The following is a 20735-nucleotide window of genomic DNA, read 5'->3' as shown; positions in this document are numbered from 1 at the left end:
AACAGGATGTTAGCGAGAGCTCCTGAGGTCAAGATTAGAGGAATATTAAAGGCATCACATGTAGAATGGAAAATTTGACTCTGTCCTTGGCACCATTAACATTCCTTTACCTATGATTCCCAGGGCTCATTTGAAATTCCTGGAATAAGATTGTGGAAAGGATGAATAGCTCTTCTAAAATGAATGTCAGACAGATTTTATGTCGACGCTACATGTGTTTTTTTTTATTTTCGAACTTACAGCTGCTCGGATAAAATACAGCATGGGCAGACGGAAATACAAGCCAACATTTTACAATCAGTCCATGTAAGTAAGAAAGTATCAAACGCCTTGTTGACTGGTGGCGACGATGTGTGAGGTCTCCCAGCTAATTGCTTTGCAATCTGATGAAATTATGGCAGCCTCACTGAAGTGATTTTCATGCAGGATCCACAATAATCAGCGATTCGGACCAAATGTGCGTGCTAAAACTGGTGTGCCTTATTAATACACTGCCCATTTAGCCATTGTTTTCACCCTTACAGAAAAACAACCCCCGAAAATAATATTTGGCAATCCTTCAACCCAGCTAGAAATACACTGGGTGCTACATCAAAGGCACGTCTGATGAATGGAACTTAAAATATTTTTCAGGGAAATAAATCATCACAGGGTGAGCACAGGAGGCTCTGTTTATAACGCATAGACCTTGGGCTTATTTTAAAACCTTGGAGTGAAAAGGAAAAATGGGAAAATTCAAAGGGTCAAAAATCATCATTGATGCTCTTACCTTTGCAGGTGAAACATTTGAGGTGAAAATGTCTGGACTGGACACGAAGCACCTGTCCCTTACATGGGTCTCCACATTTGAAACAGCGGATGGCCGGCTTTTCTGCAGGCTGGTGGGGGTCCTGAGGGTGAGCCACTGTAAAGAAGAAGAGAAGATGGGCACACCAGGTCAGTAACTCTTATAGCTCAGCATATATTTGCATGGTGGCACGGTGGTTAGCACTGCTGCCTCACAATGCCAGGGACACAAATTTGATTCCCGGCTTGGGTTACTGTCAGTGCAGACTCCCCATGAGTTTCCTCCGCGTGCTCCAGTTTCCTCCCACAGTCTGAAAGACGTGCTGGTTAGGTGTATTGGCCATGCTAAATTCTCCCTCAGTGCACCCCAACAGGCGCCGGAGTGTGGCGACTAGAGGATTTTCACAGTAACTTCATTGCAGTGTTAATGTAAGCCTACTTGTGACACGAATAAACAAACTTAAAACTGTATATTTGCATCTCCGACATTGTTTGGCGAGAGAGAGGCACAAATTATTCAGCGGATTATTGAGCGCATCGCTGATGCATTTTCAAATCATCCGAGAATTGAGTATGGAGACAATCTAAGTCTAATAAATCGTTTGACTCTGAATTTACATGTGCATCACTTGTTGGGACATTATTATCAAATATACCTTTTATTTCAAACAGGTGTTTAAGCCTAATTTCCGAATCTAAAAATGAGGCAAAGAATGACGTTGGAACGGAACTGTAATGAACTGAGGTGAGGAGAAATTTCTTCACTCAGAGGGTTGTAAAACTGTGGAATTATCTACCACACAAACCAGCCTCCCGTTGACACAGTCTACACTTCCCGCTGCCTTGGCAAAGCAGCCAGCATAATTAAGGACCCCACGCACCCCGGACATTCTCTCTTCCACCTCTTCCGTCGGGAAAAAGTCACAAAAGTTTGAGGTCACGTACCAACCAACTCAAGAACAGCTTCTTCCCTGCTGCCATCAGACTTTTGAATGGACCTACCTTGCACGAAGTTGATCTTTCTCTACACTCTAGCTATAACTATAACTATAACACTACATTCTGCACTCTCTCGTTTCCTTCTCTTTGAACAGTATGCTTTGTCTGTTGGGCGTGCAAGAAACAATACTCTTCACTGTATGTTAATACATGTAACACTAATAAATCAAATCAAATTAAATCACACAAGGCTGTGAAGGCCTTTGATGGAGAGGAAATAAATAGGTTTCTAGACTCTAAAGGTATCAAGGGATATGGGGAGAGTGCTGGAATTTGGTGTTGAAATCGAGGATCAGCTATGAACATGCTGATTGGCAGAGCAGGCTCGAAGGGCTGAATGGCCTACTCCTGCTCCTATTTTTTGTGTTTCTAGATTTACAACAATCCAGCGGCATCCATAATTATCTGATGTCAGGCTACAATTTATCAGATTTATTGATCTGACTACCATAACTTGCCATGGTGGGTTGTATAATCATGACCTCTCAGTTGCTCGTCCAGTGTCATAGCCACTAGGCTACTGTAACCAGGGGTACGACCTTAAGGATGGTGCGCGATCGGCATCTTAAGAGTCGGTGACTAAGACTGCTGACTCATGAACTCCCACTGCCATTTAACACTCACTTGAACATTGATTGACAGTGGGCAGGACTCCCTCCATCCGAAGGGGAAAAATGTTCCCACTCTACCTGCACCCACTCCCACCAGCCTAAAGATTGGGCCATTAAGTGGTGACTTAAGGGCTTTAATAGGTGACTATCCCACCTGGAGCCCTGCCCACCCAGACATGAAAAAGCTTCTGTGTTCAGGCAGTTGTGGGGGGGTTCGGGGTCAGAGGCGGAGTCCCATCATTGAACTTAACTCCCCCCTCCTCTCCCCCACCCTGGAGGGGGAGGGGGGGTGCATGAAAATCTGCCCACAGGAAGAAAGGGAATATTGATACTTGTCTCAAAAAGCAGTCCAACAGTACATTCCTATCATTATGCATTACATCAATGGACCTATTGATGTTGCGAGAGATTTGTATTTTCTCCAACAACATGGAGATATCTGATGGAGGTGGCCTTCTATCATTTTGTGATGAAACCGGTTGTTTGCCGAATACAAAGTTTAGAACATTAGGCGAGTCAGTTCTTTTCAAATGTGCAAAACATCAGCAACAGCTGGAAGCAGTTGAGTAGAGCTCTGTCCTGCTTTTAAGTACATACACAGTATTTTACGATGCCGCTCAGGCAAGGCTCATAAAATCCCACCCAAGGCCAACGGAGAATTCCGTTCTGCGAGCCGCGCCCACCCCGGAGTCAAATCCGTGGCGGTAAAATTCCGGCCGCATGCATGTGTGCCCACGTTTACAGACCAACATAACCACCTCTATAGAGCTGTAAGTACATATACACGGATCTTTCCACGGGTACCTAGGTTGAACTCTGTTTAGTTAGTGAGAGGACAGTGCAAGAAGAGAATCATAAAATCATAGAAACCCTACAGTGCAGAAAGAGGCCATTTGGCCCATCAAGTCTGCACCGACCACAATCCCACCCAGGCCCCACCTTCTTATCCCGACATATTTACCCGCTAATGCCTCTAACCTACGCATCTCAGGACACTAAGGGGCAATTTTTAGCATGGCCAATCAACCTAACCCGCACATCTTTGGACTGTGGGAGGAAACTGGATATTGGATATGTTGGATATGTTCTCCAAATTAGCACTCCTGACACAGAGCTCTCTAATGACAATGCATATAGAGGATTTGAGTGAGTGAATCAGTGATACCTCTGTGATTTTCTGGTTCCAGTGACAAATTGATAAGTGTCATGCAACCATCTCAGTTATTAGTTATCTAATCCAAAATTGTGCTGTTGTCTGGCACCATGCGAACAATGCAGACAAGAATGGTAAGTAAAGGAAGAGTACGATTTATCGTTATGTTTTGTATTGTAGCATCAGTACAACCAGGGCTCTTCAACTGACCGATTGTATACCTATCATCCAATTAATGACAAAGAACTATCATTAAATGTAAGATGGGAATATGTTTACAACAGGCAAACAAAGCAACTGGTACAATATTGCAGATCCTTCATTGTTGCTGGGTGAAAATTCTGGAAATCCCTTCCTCACAGCACTGTGGATGTACCTACACTGCCTGGTCTGCAGTGGTTCAAAAGACAAATCGCCACCCCTTACTCAAGGGAAATTAGGGATGGACAATAAATGCTACACAGCCAGCGATGCCCACATCCCATGAAAGAATAAAATAAAATATAGTTCCAAATCAAGATGGTGTGTGGCTTGGAGGGGAACTTGGTGGTGGTGGTGGTGTTCGCATGCATCTATTGCCCTTGTCTTTCTAGGTGGTAGAGGTTGTGGGTTTGGAAGGCGTTGTCAAGTGTTCCAAAGTTAGTTAGATTATTCCATTTTTAATCTTGCTGCATGAGGATCGGAATACCCACAGGGCAGCCTGTGTATTGGTGTGTTATCATGCACTGAAAGGAATGTTTGGTAGTTTTAAACTGTTACTCATTAAAAGCTCAATAGAATATCATTATGTTTAACTCTGAAGCTACTGTGAACTGGAGTTTTGTTTTGAATTAATTATTACTGTGATCCAGACACAAAGCAGACAGAAAGTATCTAACGCACTGAACCCAAGGACTTACCTTACTCTGAAAGAGATATGAACGAGATATTGCAGAAATACTTACTTTTCTAAATGAGATAAGAATTAGGAAGTAGAGGATTATTTATCAGCCTGAACAACAGTAAGTTATTTGGTCTGCTGAACATGCTTTGGCGAAACACAGGCACTCCAATCAGCCCAATGGAGAGAACCAGCTGAGATGGCTATCCGTACTCCAATGCAGCTTCAAAAGAAATTAATTTGCACCAATACAAAGCTCTCATCCTTGGGACAGATTGGAAGATAAAACTAACTACAAAATAAATTGGTTGTTAGATATCCAACATTTACTGCTGCATTAAAAGTTTTATTCAACACAAGGTCCATTTTCTGGATTTGCTCTCCAGATTGTATGTTAACAAAGGGGAAGGAATCGCTCGACCGTTAATTGCATTTTAAGATGCACTCTCTGCTCATCTCATTCATTTTTAACTGAGATGGTATTTTTAGAATATCCGAGGCTCATCTTCTCTAGAGATGGACTGGTTAAATATCAAAGAGCATGTGTCATCTTTGATTAAATCATCTCAGATGATTAACTTCAGCTATGAATATGGGTTTGCAGAATGAGTCTGCTAATGTCATTGTATCACCTTGCACGCTAGGGTTCTTTGATTGATTTCTGGCATTTTATGTTCTGTAAATTACTTCTCATTTCCAAATGATAAAATCATAGAAATCGCCTTGTAGGAAGGGATTATGTGGTCTCCTGCAACAAAATGAGGTCTTCACCACAGTTATCTACTCCATTGTCAATGATCTGCTGAGCCAGTGCCAGCCTGCAACCAAAACCATTTTTGTTTTATTTGTTCAGGGGATGTAGGCGTCACTGGCTGGGCCAGCATTTATTGCCCATCTCTAACTGCCCTCCAGCCCTCCATTAGAGGGCATTCGAGAGTCAAGAACATTTACCCTCGTCCCATTTCCCAGTTCTTGCTCTGTATTTTTTTTAAAAACGTGTTTCTCCTTCAGGTGTTTTTGTCTTGTTATCGATTTAATAAGATGGGAAATCATGGTGGTCGGATGCCGATGTGTGTTCCTGGTATGCAGCAGAAAGGTCAAGGCACCCAGGACATTGTTTCATCCGTTGTTAATAGTCAGTCATGCAGGAAATGTTGATCCTCACCTGAATGTTTGAATGTTTCCTCTGCATTGGGCATGCAAAATCTAACTTAATTAATTATTAAATATTCAAGGTTGACCTGAAACACACCATCTCTTGCTAAATCAATGATGTCAATGCCTGATGTGTGTGTGTGTCTGTGATTCTGCTTTGAAAGCTGTACCACCAACATGAGAGCACCTTCACCACGAAAGAAAGAAATAGCACTTTTTCGGTAATAGGGAGGTCTTGTAGCACAGTGGTAGCATCCCTACCTCTGGGCCGGAAACTCAAGGTTCAAGTCCCACTTTGGGACTTGCTGGCCATGGAAGGTGCATTCAGGACATCGCTAAACAGATTGAGCATCAGTCTGTAAATCGTTCCAATACGCCTGATAGCAGGCAATAAGAGCGGGAGAGTTTCCTGCTCAGCCATACTGCAGAAGGCAACAACAAACCACTACACTACTTTGCTATGCATAATTGTGAACCACTCCAATAGAAGTCCTAAGTCCTCTAAGGGCATGGTCCCTGAAGGAGAAGGAAGAAGTTTAATAATAGCGCAACTGTGATTAAAGTGCAGAGAATTAAGCAAAAGGGCAATTCCGCGATTTGGAATGGGGAAAGGTGGGAAGAGTGGATGAGGAAAGAGGGGATATTACCTATGCCTACAAGATTTAAAAGGACACGCCCCAATTATTGACATCCCATAATACTGCAACCTATGCTGTATTGAGTGTACTGATTTTACAAAAATAGGAAACATTCCAAGAACATGATGCTGAAGTAAATGCGTATAAAATAATTGATGGGAATAAGAATGTGACTTGTATTGTTGAAATTGAGAGGTCGTAACAACGCCATTTCCCTACATAACAACAGTCATTACATTTCAAAAGTAGCTACAAGTGAGAATTCAATACAAGGTACTTGAGAAATATAATAAAAGAAGTACTCAGTTTCAATAAATGAAATTGCGTGATCTTTTTCCCTAATTGAACTAATGTTAAAAATGTAATACGATGCCCAACGAATTCAAAAAAGCCTTCAAAACATTTCCAGCGAGATGGACCTCGACTCAGTCCTAATGCTTTGCATAGCTGAAAGTGTAATCACTTCCTCTTCAAAGCTTTTAAACACTACATCATATTGTTCAGTTTATCATGGCAGTATTGCACTTGCCAAGGTCCTGACCAGTAAATGATGTGCTTTCCTGTTATTGCTTTGTTGGCATTCTTGGTTGGAGTGTAATGTGACATTGCGTTGCCCTTGTCTGTTTTATCCATTATCTGAAACATGCACAGCTTGATGTGGTCCTTCCTTCGATAGAACCAAAATATTGATTTATTGCTCATTGAAGTGAGTGCTTAGAAGAAACTAACTAAAGTGCAACCAGTTTAAGTTACAGTTTGCGATATCCTAGAATCCCGACAGTATAGAAAGAGGCCATTCGGCCCATTGAGCCTGCACTAACAACAATCCCACCCAGGCCCTGTCCCCATGACCCCACACATTTACCCTGCTAATCTCCCTGACATTAAGGGGCAAATGAGCATGGCCAATCAACCTAACCTGTACATCTTTGGAGTGTGGAAGGAAAGTGGAGCACTCAAGGGAAACCCACGCAGACATGGGGAGAATGTGCTAACTCCATACAGATAGTTACCCGAGGCCGGAATTGAACCCAGGTCCCTGGCGCTGTGAGGCAGCAGTGCTAACCACTGTGCCACTGTGCTGCCCAATAAAGTGCAGTAGAATTCGGCCCATCGAGTCTGCACAAACAACAATTCCATCCGGCCCCACAACCCCATGCATTTACCCTAGCTAGTCCCCCTGACACTAAGGGGCAATTTGTTAGCATGGCCAATTCATCTAACCTGCACATCTCTGGACTGTGAGAGGAAACCGGAGCACCCAGAGGAAACCCACACAGACACGAGGAGAATGTGCAAACTCCACACAGACTGTGACCCAAGCCAGAAATCGAACCCGGATCCCTGGCACTGTGAGGCAGCAGTGCTAACCACTGTGCCACCATGCCGTCCCAGTAGAGGACACACAGTCTTTCAAAAAGTAATTCGCTTAAGAATCATTAGCACCTGTTGCACTTTTGTATAAACTCTTGGGATAGTCACCTATTTTCCAAAATTACTTTTTGTAAACTGCAAGTATAAGTTGTCCTCACGTCTCCTTCACTCTGCATTAGGAAGTGTTCAAAGTGAAATGAGTCTTGCACTGTTTCCCATTCTGTATCCCATGTTTGCAAACATTATTTCCTTTGCTACATCCACTTGCGTTCTGTTCGTCATTCACAGCATCCTTATGCGAAGCTGAGGTGCTGAATATCAGTTTTACTGAAAGAAATGTGAAGGAAAACATCTGCTTCCGAGAAAATGAAAAGCTCTCAGGCGAGCAATTAAAATTAAATAACCTTAGCAACTTTCACCACCTTAGCAAATAAACTTGGCAATAATTATTTCAAATTTAATTTCAGTTGATCTCACTTTTGGCACAGGTTCACTTATCTGCTTGTTCAAGTGAATCTAAAAAATTACGCAGCATAATTTGCAGGAGATCATAGATGTCTTAAACCTTCCTCATTAAGTGTCACCAATACAGATTATTCATTTATCGCATGCCCTGTTTGGGTGGGGGACCTTGCTGTGCACAAATTGGTTGTTGCAGGTGTCTGCAAAACAAAAATAGACTCAAAAACATTCAAGAGGGTGCAGAGGAGATTGACGAGGATTTGTCAGGAATGGAGAAAGTCAGCTATGAGGAAAGGTTGGATAGGCTGGGGCTGGTTTCCTTGGAACAGAGGAGGCTAAGGGAGATTTGACTGAGCAACACAGTATTCACATGGGTTGTCCACTTTACTTTCGACTGAAGGCAATGTAGAGAAAAATCAGATGGGTTTTAAAATAGGTATCTGACCCAAACCTGCTTTTCGCCTCCACTGAAAGACACAAAGCTGAACACTGCACAAATGCATTAACAGAGTTTGGGGTATTTCAGCTTGCTTACCACCTCATTAGCTGCTGTCCGAGCATCATTATTACTGGTGCATTCTGATTAGTCTACATTACAACAGTAACCTACAATTCAAAATAATAAGCCACGGGGGGCGGGGGGGGGCAATCTTGCCGACCGTTCATGCCACGCTCCTACTGAAGCGAGGTCAGAGAATTTGGTGCCCAGCCAATTCTCCGTTCACTGCAGCGGATGGGAAGATCCCACCGACGTGAATGGTGGTCACATTCTGGTCATTAGCTTCTATGTGCTTCTGGAACTACAATGATTGTGAAAGGAGCTACATATAAATGCAAGTCTTTGTTTTTGATGGAACTGTTGTTCATAGTTTTTGATTGGGTTACTTTTCAGTAAATTGCACCGTCCAAGTCTCTCCTGTGGTTATTCAATCATTGTTTCAAAAAAAAGCGCTATTACTTTTCTCCACTGCAGAAGGACTTAGACTCCAATTGTGTTCAAATTTAAGACCAATTTAGCGTGAGTTTTTGATAAATAATACGACAATAACCCAGAAGTGACCAGGTGGAAGTTAGCAACAGGCACGGTTTAGACACCAGTCTGAGATGGTTGACTGGTCCAACTTGCTGCCAAGCTTTTCCATTCTGGCACTTGTTTGATTAAACAACTTCAGTCATTAAGAAAGAATCCTGCTTTTGCTTGCCAGTTGTGATCGATGAACAACTATTTCGAGTTTGAGCAAGCTTTAACTGGGATACGCTTGCATATTAACCCTGACCCAAGCTTGTTTATACAAAGCCATTAGTCAAGGCCTGTAGTCAGAAAAAAATTAGAACCTTTTCCCCTAAGTGCATGATTTATGGGTTGCATTCTTTTGATTATATTCTTTGAATCATTAATCCTTCAAGTTTTTAAGCAAAATTACCTTAATCCAGAAATTGCAAACACATTTTTCTGAATTCCTCTCTCCTATTTCAATGGAAAAATTAACTTATTTTGCCGCAGACAAGGAGCCAATTGAGCTTATCCTGTCTGCACTGGACGTCTGAAAAACATACTCATTTAGTTTCATTTCCCTGCCCTTTCTTTTTCAATTTTACATTGACTACCCTTTTCAAAGCTATTCTGGATTTTCCTTCCACCACTGTTCCTCGTGAGTCATTCTATGTCCTCACAATCCTGTACCTGAAAACCATTTCGCCTAAACTCTTCCTTTATTCTTTTGGTAATTATCTTCTATTTACGTCTCCTTGTTACCAACTCACGAACCTGATGAAACAATTTTCCCTCCATTATCAAAACCGTTCAATATCTTGAACGACTATCAGAATTCTCCTTAACCTTCATCTTTCAAATCAAAAGAACCCCCAATTCTCCAGTCTCACATTATTAACTTTAGCCTTTTAGTATAATTTTAGTGAGTTCCTCCCGCCATCTCTATGATCTGGATGTCCTTCTTAAAGTGTGGCATCCACAATTGGGCAAAATATTCTAGCTGTGGTCTAAACCAGCAATTTGTAGAACTTTAGCATGACTTCTTTACTGCTCCATTATAAATCTTAAATTCCATTTCATTTTTAAACATCTTGAACAATTTATTTTCCCCACTTTACTTGTGTACCTGAACACTTCTGTCTCTCTGCCCTTTTTTTTTTAGCCATTTAGTGTATAATCCCTCCCCTTATTCTTCCTCCCAAGACATGTCACCTCACGTTTCTTTGCATTAAATTTCACCTGGCATCTTTTTGTCCATTCCCTTAATCCATGTCTTTTTGCATTTTCTTCATACTTAACCATGCGTACTTTTATATCTTCATGAAATTTTGATATTGAGTCATTTCAGGTCACTTGCATCTCTATATTGAGAAGTAGTCTCAACACTCTTATACTAACTATTTTAAACCTTTGATTATTTGCCCCACTTGATGGAAGTTTCTATACTAAGAAACCCCTAGTATTTTGAATACTTCTATTAGGCTTTAATGTTCTCTTCTTCACATTATGTGAGACAATTTCCAATTTCTAGACATAACTGGAGTGCCTCATCCCTGGTATTAACCCAATAAACCTCTTCTGTGTCCTCTCCAAGGCCACAACATCTCTCCTAAAGCATGCTGCTCAGAATTGTACACAATATTCCAGCTGAGATCTAACCAGTGATTTGTCAAAGTTTAGTATGACTTCCTTGTTTTTGTATTCAGTTTCCCTATTTATAAAGCCAAATATCCCATACATTTTCTTAATCACCTTATTAGCAGTTTATTAATTGCCACCTTGAATATCCACTCCCAGATCCCACCTCAAAATCGTACCATTTAGTTGATACCGCCCCTCCATGTTGTTCTTCCCAAAATGCATCACTTCAATCTGATAGACATTAAATTCTATCGGCCACTTGCCTGCCCGAGACTGTCTGCATTTCTCTGAAATCTTCCACAATCCTCCTCACTATTTACTACACTCTTGAGTTTTAATCATTGGAAAACTTTAAAATTGCACATCTGTAATGACTTCAATCAGACCATTGGGGTTGGCCTTTTGGAGTATGAACTCCCTGATTAAGGATCCATCTACAGATCCAAGCAGCAGGCGATCGAGGGGGTCGTCCAACCTGACTGTCTGCCCCTCTACCGCGGCTATATTCGCAGCCGGGTGTCCCTGGAAAGGGAGCATGCGGTGTCCGAGTGCACAGTTGACACCTTCCATACCCGCTGGGCACTGCAGGGACTGGAGTGTATGACTGACCCCTTTAATCACATTTTAATTTGATATTTTAAGTTTCCTTTCCGCTGTGTCTTTTGTTTTGGGCGGTTCCCCTCCTTTTAGGGAGCTGCCCTTTTTGAGTTGTCCTTAAGTCAGTTTGATTTTGTTTATTTGGTTCAACACAAAAAGATATCCCTGATTAAGGATCCACAAAAAGATTAGCCTGATTAAGGATCCAATTGATGGGCCAATCAGGGAGTCTTTGCCTTGTACTTAACTTGGAGTGTCAGTTCCTCTGACACCCCTGGAGACAGACTGCTAACCACCAGTCACTCTGTGTACTGCTGTTAGAGTTTGTAAATAAAGGGATTTTGGTGAAGGGACTTCTGTGTCCGAAAACTTGTTACAGCATCCAAGTCCAAGTCATGTATATACTTCAGGTAAAGCAACGGTCCCAGTACTGATCCCTGAGGAACCTCTCTGCATATTTGTCTCCAGCAGGGAAAGCATATTTGTGATATTTCCCATGGTGAATAGCCTGATAACACTCACGATAAAGCTGGCCGCACATGAAGCTTGAGTGAGGTGCTGGAGGATGATAGATTTTAACAGAAGTTTACCTCAGCAAGTAACCAATGCCTTCAGGGGAGCAAAGAAAAACAGTAAATAAGAGAGTAAAGAGAAGAAAATGGACAAGAGAAGCATGCTTCTTTTACCCCTTCTGCCTGCTGACATACAATCATCCAAATATTTCTTCAATAACAATGGTGAAGTTATCAGCTTCCACTGGGGAACTTCCTTGTCCCTGCAGTGGGGTACCATGTCCTGGGGTGATTTTTTTTTAAAGGGGTGCCCTGACTTCTCAGGAGCCTAAGTTGCTGGCGAGATGGGTAGGGTGGAACCTGCCGCACCAACATGGCATTGTGGGAACCTCCTCCTGGGTTTTTTTTCCAGTTTAAAAGTTTGGCAGGAAAAGTTTGCTGCACAGCCAATGGGCTACACACTGTTTTTGCCACCCGTGTTGGCACTTTGAACAAAAATCGGAAAATTCTGCCCCACCTAGTGAACAAACAGATAAAAGTAACAAAGGAGTTACAAGTCTCTGAGTCTCTTAAATATGGCGGCATGGTGGCACAGTGGTTATCATTGCTGCCTCACAGCACTAAGGACCTGGGTTCGATTCCCAGCTTGGGTCACTGTCTGTGCGGAGTCTGCACGTTCTCCCCGTGTCTGCGAGGGTTTCCTCCGGGTGCTCCGGTTTCCTTCCACAGTCCGAAAGACGTGCAGGTTAGGTGCATTGGCCATGCTAAATTCTCCCTCAGTGTAGCCAAACAGGTGCCGGAATGTAGCGACTAGGGGATTTTTACAGTAACTTCATTGCAGTATTAATGTAAGCCTACTTGTGACACGAATAAATAAATGTTCAAGTGTGAGTGAAATTTGAAGGGTTTCATTTCAGTGACAGTGAATGAAACACATGGCCAGAAATTTCCCATCCCATCCGCTACGATTCTGGTGCTGGGCAGGACAGAGAATTTGGTGGTCCATTGAGCTCGGGTGGGTATTTCCGGTCTTGGGGTGTGCGGAAATTCAGCCCCACGTCAATAAACACAAGGTCAAATAATAATCTCCTTATTTTAGACAAATCATCAACTTGACAGAAGAGTTTAACAACAAAATAATAGATATAAATAGCCCCTGTGAAAACAGACCCATTTGAACTTACTTTACATAAAATGTGTTTGAATAAGGTGCTGCTGAGAAGCAATGTGATTGGGAAATTTGGGTGTAAAGCAAAGATCCATAATAAAGAATAGTACCAAGGCTGCCATTCTAACAAAGCAATTAAAAGTTACATTGCACCAAGCTTGGAAAGACCTGTAGATTGAGAGAAGATAGAAAGAATGAAAGAGATAAGGAGTTCCAGACTCCTTCCACTTTTCTTCTGGTATCTTTCATTTCTTACTTTTGAAATCTGTGGATCGTAGTGATGGACATGAGGTGTACTTGTGCCTTGAAAGAAACAAAGGGCTGCATTTCACAATGGACATTTCGATCCCAACATCAAGACAAAAAGCAGGACCCAAGTCCGCTTGCTGGAGTGGGAGCAGTGGGCCCAATCAGATGGCCAGCGCCAGTGGGAGAGGTGGGTGTTGCTGAGACCTTGAGGGTGCCTCAAACTGGAGGCGCCCTCAACTTGGTGTGGAATCTGTTCAAATTAGTGGGTTTAGGGTGGGAGGCTCAGAGAGAAAACCCCTCCGGAGGATCTCTGAGGCTCAGCGGGCTGCATTTCACAGACGTTATCTCCTCTTTGAATCACAGAGTCTCCAGTTTCAACAGACATCAGACTTCAGAGTGGGCGGCACGGTAGCACAGTGGTTAGCACTGCTGCCTCACAGTGCTAGGGACCCGGGTTCAATTCCCGGCTTGGGTCACTGTCTGTGTGGAGCTTGCACATTCTCCCCGTGTCAGCGTGGGTTTCCTCCGGGTGCTCCTGTTTCCTCCCACAATCCAAAGATGTGTGGGTTAGGTGAACTGCCCCTTAATGTCAGGGGGACTAGTCAGGATAAATGTATAGGGTTATGGGGATAGGACCTGGGTGGGATTGTGGTCAGTGCAGACTCAATGGGCTGAATGGCCTCCTTCTGCACTGTAGGATTCTATGATTCTACTGCAGGGAGGCCAACTCCATGAAGCCGGCAACATGCCAGCAGCACAGTCAAATGGCACATAATTAGTCCCTTAATTTTGCAAAGAGGCTGCCCGCTCCATGTAGCGTGCAGCCGATCCTCCTCCTGCCCACTGCTTGGCAACTTCTCCAGTGGCAGGTCAGCATCACCAAGGCTGCTTGCTTTCTTACTGGCTTCTTGGCTCTGTTCCAGCCACACTGATGTCAGTAAAATAGTCTTTTTCAATATTTCCAACAGCATTTGCTGTTTACAATAGTATTTGTAGCTGGGAGGTCTGTTACTAGGAGGGGTTTCCCACCCCTTCACCCATTGTTAGTTCTGTGACTTGCAGAGATTTTTGGAGTTCGTTTTATTTTAGAATATGACTTACATGTTGACATTTTTAGGTGGAGCCCATTCCTGACAGAAGCTTCAGACAAGTGCTCCCTTGAATAGACAGAGGGACACGAAGAATAGAGGAGGGAGAGAAGGTCATTCTAAAATAACCAATGTTAAACCTCGAGAATGAAGGTAAACAGTGCCTAGCGTATCAATGGTCAGAGAAAACATTCAAGCATCAGCACATGACAAAGACACTTAACACCCATGGAAGAAGGAGACTGAAAACACTCACCCAAAAATATACGGAATCATTCAATAAAGATTGAGATCATTTCTTATGCCATTTCCATTTGTTGGAAAAGATGTTCACTCTTAACAGAAAATAAAGCATTCCTAGGTAGTTATATTCACAAAATCACACAGGAAATCGGGAAGAAGAACTCCCTCCAGCACATTCACTGTTCAAAGTAACTATTCTTGTTACGCTACCTTGCTGTTTCTCAAATGAGTGCAATATTCTAATATCGACAAATTTTCCTAGCAATCCATTCCAACTACTGATCATCCAATAGTATTTTAGAATGGTAAACAAGTGTCCTATTTGACTTGTTGTTCCTGACTATGTGAAAGTATTATTTTGTGTTTACTTTCCCTGAATATAAAGTTCCATAAAGCTCCCCTCTGAAATATTCTCTTAAGAGACTGAAGTTTACCAAATTATTTTTTGGAATTCTTCGTTCTGACACTTTCTTGCTACTCTCCTTTACTCCCTCTATCGCTCGATTGCCTCGTTCATGGTGGGGTAACCAATTTTCCAGGTGTAGCCTGACCAGGTCACTATACACCTTGAATCTAACTGATTTTTGCCATTGCGTTATTTATAGTTGTGATTGTCATCTGACATCATCAACATGGTGAATGATGAATCAACTAATGTTCCATGGGAAGTCCTTTCCAAGATTTCTCTCGATGAGTTTGTTTCATGAATGAAATCTCAAACATCAAGTCATAAACTCATAGAAGTTTACAGCATGGAAACAGGCCCTTCGGCCCAACTTGTCCATGCCATCCAGCTTTTACCACTAAGCCAGTCCCAGTTGCCCACGTTTGGCCCATATCCCTCTATAGCCATCTTACTCATGTAACTGTCTAAATGCTTTTTAAAAGACAAAACTGTCTTTGATGTCAAGGGCGAGCGTGACTGCCCTTGACATCAAAGCAGCACATATCTGAGTATCCGAGCAAAGGTGAAGTCAGTGAGAATCAGGGGAAAACTCACCAATGGTTGATGTCATACCTTGCGCAAAGGAAGATGGCTGTGATTATCGGAAGTCAATAATCTCAGCCCCTGAATATCACTGCAGGAGTTCTCCAGGGTAATGTCCAAGGCCCATTAACCACCTCCAACTGCTTCATCAATGATCTTCTCTCCATTACAGGGTCAGAAGTGGGAATGTTCACTGACAATTGCACAATGTTCAGTACTATTTAAGACTCCTCAATACTGAAGCAGTCCATGTCCATATACAGCAAGACCTGGACAACATTCAGGTTTGGACTGATAAGTGGTGAGTTAACATTCATTCCACACAAATGCCAGGTAATGACCATCTGCAACAATGTAGAATCTAACTATCTCCCCTTGACACTCAATAGCATTACCATCGCTGAATCCCTCACTGGGGATTGCCACTGACCAGAAACTGAACTGATCTAGCCACATAAATACTGTGACTGCAAGAGTTTGTAAAAGGTGAGTAATTCACCTCCTGACTCCCCGAAGCCCATCCATCATTTATAAGGCACAAGTCAAGAGTGTGATGATAGAATCCCCATTTGCCTGGATGAGTGCAGCTCCAACAACACTTAAGAAACTCAACACAATCCAGGGAAAAGCTGCCACCTTGATTGGCACCCGTCCATCATTTAAACATTCACTCTCTCCAACACCAATGCACAGTGGCAGGCATGTATACCAAATCTATAGCAGCAGCTCACCAAGGTTTCTTCAACAGCATCTTCCAAACCTGTGACCTCTACCACCTAGAAGGACAAGGGCTGCCAATGCTGGGAACATCACCACCTGCAAGTTTGCCTCTAAGCCACATACCAACCTGACTTGGAAATACGTCACCGTTCTTTCACTGTCGCTGGGTCAAAATCCCAGAACTCCCTCCCTAACAGCGCAGTGGGTGAACCTGCCTGCACCACATGGATTGCAGCAGGTCAAGAGGGCAGCTCACCACCACCTTCTCAAGGACAATTCAGGTTGTACAATAAGTGTTGGCCTAGCCAGGGCCACCCACATCCCACGACAGAATAAGAAGGAAATTCTGGTGAAGTTGTTTCAACAGGTGGGATTTTCCAGCCGCATCACCTCAAGACCGGAAAATCCAGCCCGAGGTCTGTGGTCCGTATCCTGCCCGCCGTAGCAGGATGGAAAAATTCTACCCAACATATCTGAGATCTCAGAAGTCAAAGTATATTCCATTGAAAAAATTTCAGTCTGGTTATCGTGATGTATAAATTGCAAGAATAACAACTATATATGTTTATAGAGCACCTTTAATATAAAAAGGTTCTGAGGCACTTCACAGGAGTGTCATCAAATGAAATCTGACACCAAGCCACAATAGGAGATATTAAGAAAGGCGACCAAAATCTTGGTGAGAGAGAAGTGTCAACGGCTGGAATTTTACCGTCTTGCCCACCCCAGAATCAGGGCGGGCTCGCAAAACGGCCTCGGGCGGGCAAGGCAGTAAACTTCTGGCAAACATGTTTTTTCAAAAGAGAGAGAGAGAGAGAGGGGTGAGCAACAGAGGAGTATAAGGAGGGAATTGTTGAGAATAGGGCCAAGTAACTGAAGCTATGCCTGCCATTGAGGGTGTGATCAAAATCAATGCTGGGCAAGAAGCTAGAATTGGAGGAACAAGCAGATCAGAGTGGCTTGTAGGGCTGGAGGAGGTTACAGAGATAGAAAAGGATGCGGCCAGGAAAGAGTTCAAAACAAGGGTCTGAATTTTAAAATGCAAGTGTTAACATAGAAACTAGCAGCAGGAGTAGACCATTCGGTCCTTTGAGCCTGCTCCGCCATCATCGAATTCAATATCCTGTTCCCATGGAAAGGTAAGAATGCGACCGCACCAGGAGCCCGTGTAGGTTTGTGATCAGGGGAGTTACAGGTGAACGGGACCTGGTGAGATGTAGGATATGAGCAGCAGAGTTTTGGGTGAGCTCAGGTTTATGCAGCGTGGAAGATGGGCAGTCAGCCAAGATTGCAAAATTAGTCTTTAATCACCCACAGTCATGAGGCATAAGCAGTGAATGTAAAAATGGTGATTTGGGTAACAATGGACACATTTTGATTGAAACAGTTACTAAGGTAACACCCAATTCTAAGAAATCATTTTCATTTATAACCTGATGAGCTTGTATTTGCTTCTTTATGGTCTAAACTGCTGGGTTTTGAAACTTGTGCTGTGTAACTTGTATTAAGTAACGCCTTGCTTGTTATCAAGGTTTTATGTTGCAAGGTCTTGCATGTTGTTTGGTCAAGTGTTGTCATTTTAATGTTACGTAATTAGTATGCACGTCAATATACACCCTCGAGTTTTTCATCTTAGAAGTTGAATATGTGTGCTGCTTTCAAAACGTATTGTCTAAATGCTTATACCCTTGTCCCAGCCCATCCCAGCTGCAGCTGAGTGGGAATCACGATCGGCCAGACTGAAGCGATCCTTATCACAGCAGCTTTCTGGGGTCAGGACACTTGAATACAATTGGTAATCACTCGTGTCAACGTGGGCAAACTTGCCAGAAGTGCACAAGAACAAAATACGCTGTTGCTGAGCTGTCTTCAGTCCAAAAGCAGCAGGACCAGCTATCACATAGTCAAGATCTTCCAATTAGTTCCCTTTCACAGAGGGAAGGTTGCATTGCAACTGCATTTAGACCAAGACGCAGTCTAGTAGGGCTTTGTTCCACCATTCAGAAGTACTATACACCTTCATTTTACCAGCCTCCCATACACTAGGGTGATATTGGTCCATTCATCTAACTGATGCTCAGCAGCAGGTGATGCCATTCCATCAGCTCCATCTCCTTTTTGTATGCCAAGTGTCCACGAGGTGGATGGAATTCCCACCTACTGCTTATCCAGCAGGAATTCCCTGGTTAGGATCCCTGGCAATCCAGCCCTGAGAATACGAGGAGCCACTGTATTTCTCAGCCTCACCAGTCTATCGTTGGATTGCTCTCCCTAGTACTTTGCTGGCCTTGAGCAAATGTATGGCTTCTTGTAAGATATTGAAAACATTACACACACACACACAATACTGCTGTATTGAAGCATTTTTTTGCTCTTTACAGGTGCCGCTTGACCCTGTCTATTTGCAGCAATTTCTCCTCTGAGGTCCGAGAGTGACTAAAGTAGAAGTGCACCACAAAATAATCTCATTTAATCTTTGCTGCTAAAGGAGCTCAATGTTATAGCAATCAACCTTAGAAGATGCAATTTGTCCTAGCTCATACTTTATGTTGTCTAGACTGATTAATCGTCACAGCAGACAATACAGCAGCTGAAATATGATTAATCGGTTCTGTAGAACTATGTGAAACAGCCTGAGCTTTGCATCTTACACTAACCATTGTGCATGTATTTTATATTTAACGAGCGTATCAAATCCAGTTGTGTTGACTAATGGTCAAGATAAATCATACTTAGCATCTTCAGGCTGAATTTAATGGCACTGCTAGGGACAGCGATACAAGTTCAGAAAGAATCTGGCAGGCATCAGTAAGAAATGGTTTCCTATAAATTAAGTCAAATCGACCGAGACCCAGGTGGTGTAGGTACTCTGCAGGGAAGGATACAGGCATCCGGGTGCTCCGATTTCCATCCACAGTCCAAAGATGTGCAAGTTAGGTAGATTGGCCATACTAAATTGACCCTAGTGTCAAGGGGATTAGCAGGGTGAATGTACGGCGTTGCAGGAAAAGGGCCTGGATGGGATTGTGGTCGGTATAGACTCAATGGGTCGAATGGCCTCCTTCTGTACTGTAAGGATTCTATGATTCTATGAATGCAGAGCCAAAGATCGCAAACATTGCCTACTTTACCTTGCCTAATCCTTCAGTTAATATTATGATGCATTCTTTGTACATGTAAAATACAAAAGAGCCCAAAGACTTCAATTTAAAATTGGTGGAGCAAAACTGTGTTCATTCCACTCTTTAACCATCCTCCATCAAAGAGAATTGAATCACTTTGGATCACAGATTGCCGGAGTCTGGGGCAATACTCCAATATTCAACAGAAAATCTTTGGAGTGAGTGGAGGAAGTATAGCATATTTTTTGCTTCCTGAAAGTCAATTCTGCTTCTTACTGAGGTTATTATCCTTCTCAATCCTTTGGTGGGAGATCTTTATATGTACTGGGCAATTAAGAGTCTCCATTGGGTTGATACGAGCGGCAGCCGATTAAGAGTATTAAGTGGGTATTAAATGTCTACTTAGGATTGGCAATAGGTGGCAGCATGGGTAGGCCACCCACCATGCACTTAATCGGATCCACCCTCTCACCATGCACTTAATCGGATCTACATTAATGCTCCCTCAACTCACATTGTCTGTACCTTTAAGACTTGATTAGCTGTAAAGACTCACATTCCAATCATTATTCATGTAAATTGAGTTTGTGTCTTTGTGCCCTGTTTGTAATCAGAACTCCCACCCACCTGATGAAGGGACAGCCTGTTCCGAAAGCTAGTGGCTTTCGCTACCAAATAAACCTGTTGGACTTTAACCTGGTGTTGTTAGACTTCTTACTGTGTTTACCCCAGTCCAACGCCGGCATCTCCACATCATGGCCACCAAACTGGCCAGGGGAGATCACAAGATACAGCCCACTGGGCAGAATTCTGCCATTTTGAGACTAAGTGCCATGTGGGTGGGGGTGGAAACATCGAGTGTTTGCTACAGCAGCGGCCAGTGGGGAAATGTCCCAAACCTTCCAGCCCCAACCTCATTTATTATGAACCTGGGTATTTCACGTCATATTCAGTGGTGGGACCATCCTGGATGGTGTGTTGTCCATCATCGTGTCCCAGCGCCACATTAAAAAGGCATCCAACAGCACTGGCCTACTAATGAAGCAAGATGGTGGATTTCCAGAAAATGTAGATAGATTTCCAGGAGCACTCTGAAATCAGAAGATGGACCTCTTGAGAACAAGATAGATCTCCTGGAACATTCCACAGCTGGAAGATGGACCCCCTCCAGGACACCTGCAGTTGCTTCCCCAAGCCATTGCTGCAGTGTTCCATCCTGAACTCTGGAGGCAGAGTTGTTAAAATGAGTCTTGACACATCTGCCACACCAGGGACTGGAAAATTCCGGTCTCAGTTTTTTAACTTGAATAAACAGAAAACCAGTTGTGGTCAAATTCACTTATTTGAATCCTGAC

The 20735-nt window shown here is 43.0% G+C and overlaps 1 protein-coding gene across 1 annotated transcript in view; it reads right to left on the bottom strand.

Moving 5' to 3' along the window:
* The window catches only part of ablim1b (actin binding LIM protein 1b), a 261285-nt gene that overhangs the window by 227552 nt on the left and 12998 nt on the right, over positions 1-20735 (bottom strand). The window contains exon 2 of the mRNA XM_078223256.1: positions 770-904. Coding sequence (XP_078079382.1) covers positions 770-904 — 135 coding nt within the window. The remainder of the gene's footprint in view (positions 1-769; positions 905-20735) is intronic.

The sequence above is a fragment of the Mustelus asterias genome, chromosome 11 (genome assembly GCF_964213995.1).
Source record: "Mustelus asterias chromosome 11, sMusAst1.hap1.1, whole genome shotgun sequence".
NCBI classification, from domain to species: Eukaryota; Metazoa; Chordata; class Chondrichthyes; order Carcharhiniformes; family Triakidae; genus Mustelus; species Mustelus asterias.
Note: the sequence above shows the minus strand (reverse complement) of the source record. Positions and strands in the feature narration are given on the sequence as shown.